The sequence below is a fragment of the Diplotaxodon limnothrissa genome, linkage group LG8, assembly GCF_057381915.1.
Source record: "Diplotaxodon limnothrissa isolate DT_005_m linkage group LG8, D_limnothrissa_male_GT1.1, whole genome shotgun sequence".
Classification (NCBI taxonomy): domain Eukaryota; kingdom Metazoa; phylum Chordata; class Actinopteri; order Cichliformes; family Cichlidae; genus Diplotaxodon; species Diplotaxodon limnothrissa.
The window spans coordinates 13,058,826-13,061,725 of NC_140603.1; the positions used below are offsets into that span (position 1 = coordinate 13,058,826).

General features: G+C 44.7%; 1 protein-coding gene across 1 annotated transcript; it reads left to right on the plus strand.

Moving 5' to 3' along the window:
- The first annotated feature begins 884 nt into the window (after window positions 1-884).
- abi3b (ABI family, member 3b) lies at window positions 885-2,645 on the plus strand. The gene is made up of 5 exons (XM_085360549.1): window positions 885-1,028; window positions 1,166-1,333; window positions 1,516-1,695; window positions 1,832-1,899; window positions 2,273-2,645. Exons 1-5 carry the CDS (start codon window positions 885-887, stop codon window positions 2,643-2,645), a joined length of 933 nt encoding a protein of 310 aa, XP_085216675.1.
- Window positions 2,646-2,900: the final 255 nt, after the last annotated feature.

Sequence of the window (2,900 nt, forward strand, 5' to 3'; positions counted from 1 at the left end):
ATCTTGCAGTATTATGATGATTCATACTCTCTCTCTTTACTGTTTAGATAAAAGGCTGTAATCAAACTCAAAATAACTGGAGTTAAGGTCAGTTCTTCTTGTGGTTTATCGCATGGCCCCAAAAAGGGCATAAGCATGTAAACCAACGCAAAGTTGTTGGAAACCTGGAGTCAGGGACTTGTGAACTTTTACCCAGAACTCAAAGAAGGATGTTGGGGAATTGAATGTGTTTATACAGGATATGTAAAACAATGCAATGTATTTAAACTTGGCGAAGCGTTTGGCAATTATGTAAGAACCTAATTACAAAAGTCATCATCTCTCTGGTTATACTTACCTGAATTTATCATTAAAAAAATACCTGCTTTCCACAGATTGCATCCAAACGTGTGGAGCGACGATCATCATCCTCACCCCCACCGTTGTTATCACTGCAGAGGGCAACCGCCGTCGACAGACCTTGAGTTATTTTATTTAGACTACACTGACCTCTAGTGGACTTAACGAATAATACAAGTGACTTTCATCCGGGCTCCTTAAAACCTGCAAAATTATTTTAAATTATTTTATCAAGCAAACTATGGGACGTGTAAAACATTAACCCCACCAAAAAATAAATGTAAAAAATGGTGTGTTTTTTTGTTTGTTTGTTTGTTTCTCGCGAGACAGATGTTGCTTAAGCAGTCCTAGTCGAGACCTCACTTGTTAGCCCTGCCCTGGGACCAGCTGCTCTAAATTCTGTACCCTGCAGTATTTTTCCGCGTTCCCCACCGACCTCACATTCCCCAGCCTCGGCTGCCTCTTTCCAGAAAACTTTTTCCATCTTCATCAGATACTAACAAGTACACTTAAAGGTTTTACGAGGCTTTTTTTCAGCGACACCCATGGGAGAAATGACGGAGGAAAAGAATTGTTCGGAACTTATTACTCAGATATTACAAGAGGCGCCGGCTGCCAGGAAGGACCTTGTTGATAACTGCAGCAACCTCCACCGAGTGGCAGATTACTGCGATAACAATTATGTTCAGGTGAGTAATGCCCCCACTCCCAAAAAAGGGCCACAAGGGCTATATAAACAAAACAGTTTTCATAGGTTTGCATGTTTAGATCTTTTATAATCATCATCATCATCATCTTCATTTTAATTAATTTTTAAACAATTCAGGCAGAAGATCAATCCAAGGCGGTTGAAGAGATCAAGGTTTTGGTGAACCAGTCGCTGGCCAGTGTGACCTATCAGATTAACAATGTGGCCAGCTCTGTGCTGAGACTGCTGGACTTACAGGCCAGGCAGATAAAAGACATGGAGTCCTCCATCAACCTGCTGTCACTGGTAAATAGCCATATATTTTTAGTACAGTGCTAGCTGCATGTATGTGAAACTGGTCATTTACAATGTAACATTTCTGCTTAAAGCCACAGAGTAACTTTGTCAGAGGTTCTCAGAGGAACAAGTGATGTGATTGAGAGTTTTTGCATCTTTCTGACTGAAGCTGTTTCTACTGTGCTTTGCAGGATGCAGCTATCCACTGTGAAAAGGTGGCCAGGAGAGAGATCGGTGTGTTCACTACCCCCAAAAATAAGACTTTTTCCAAGCCTATGACCCCACCAGCTTCAGGCAAGGAGCCTAAGGAAGCCTACTCAAGGGAGCCAATCTCGTACTTCACACTGGACAACATAGGACACAGTTTTCAGGTAAAGAAAAATCTGATAGGCTTGTCTTCCTTCTTATTAGATGAAAGCTTTATAGAAAAATCATCTCTGTTTTCCCGGTATGGTACATGTTATATGTGGAGAAGTTCTGTGGCCTTCATTTTTCTTCACTCCACAGGTCACTGAAGCGCCCAGAAAGAGAGCAGGAACTGCAGACAGCATACAGAGCGCTGCAGACACCTCTTTGTACGTAGACCCTTCCTCTTTGTGGCTAGTTTTTTATGGAAACACTGACATAATTGTTTTAATTAACACCCTTAACTTAATGAAAATTAACTATTATGATATGGAAAAAGGTGGTATGTTTGTGGGGTCGTTAGCACTGTCACATCACAGCAGCAATGTCCTGGGTTCACTGTGAGGTCCTGGGTGTGAGTGTGAGTGGTCTCTGTGAGCACCAGTGCACCAGCACTAGTCTCCTTCATGGTCATGAGTGGCATTCATGTTTCCAACTTCTTCTAAATGTCTTTATTTCACAAATGTGGACTGTTCCATTATAAAACACAGTTTCGCTGTCAGGTTATCAGTAGTGCTCATGGTGTTTATGTCTTGTCTACAGCTCCAGTCACGGCATCGCTGTGCCACCACCCTCAGTCCCCACCAACAACAGCCTGCCTCCTCCTCCTCCGGCCTCTTCAGCCTGTTTGGACCCCGACCTGCCTGCTCCCCCGCCGCCTCCCTCTTTCTCCATGGACACTGACCTCCCCCCTCCGCCCACCTTCCCCTCGCTCACAGATCTCCCCCCGCCTCCCCCTTCACCTCCCCCTCCACCAGCTATAAGCCCGTCAAGCACCTTCCCGTCGCCACCTCGTCCCGTATCTGCAGGTTCCCCTCTTCCTCCTCCGCCTCCTCTTCTGTCAGCACCACATCTCAACACTGGCACCTCTGTTAATGTGCCGCCACCGCCGCCCCCACCTCCCCTAAGACTGTAACATTACAGTGTGTCTTGTACTTGGTAGAATAACTTCTCATATTACTTGCAGTTACTCAGACTGTGAACAAGGACGTGAGATCAACATTCATTTTGTTTCGTTTTTTAGCTTGAGAGCTTGCAGTGGTTTACGGCCTGTTGAATGGCAGTTCTGTTGGTACAGACAGCCGCTCTACAGATTCCTCCAACATGTCTCAACAACACCTCGACTGCATTCCTTAAAAACAAGCTGAAACAGGGATTCTTGCTCTCCCTT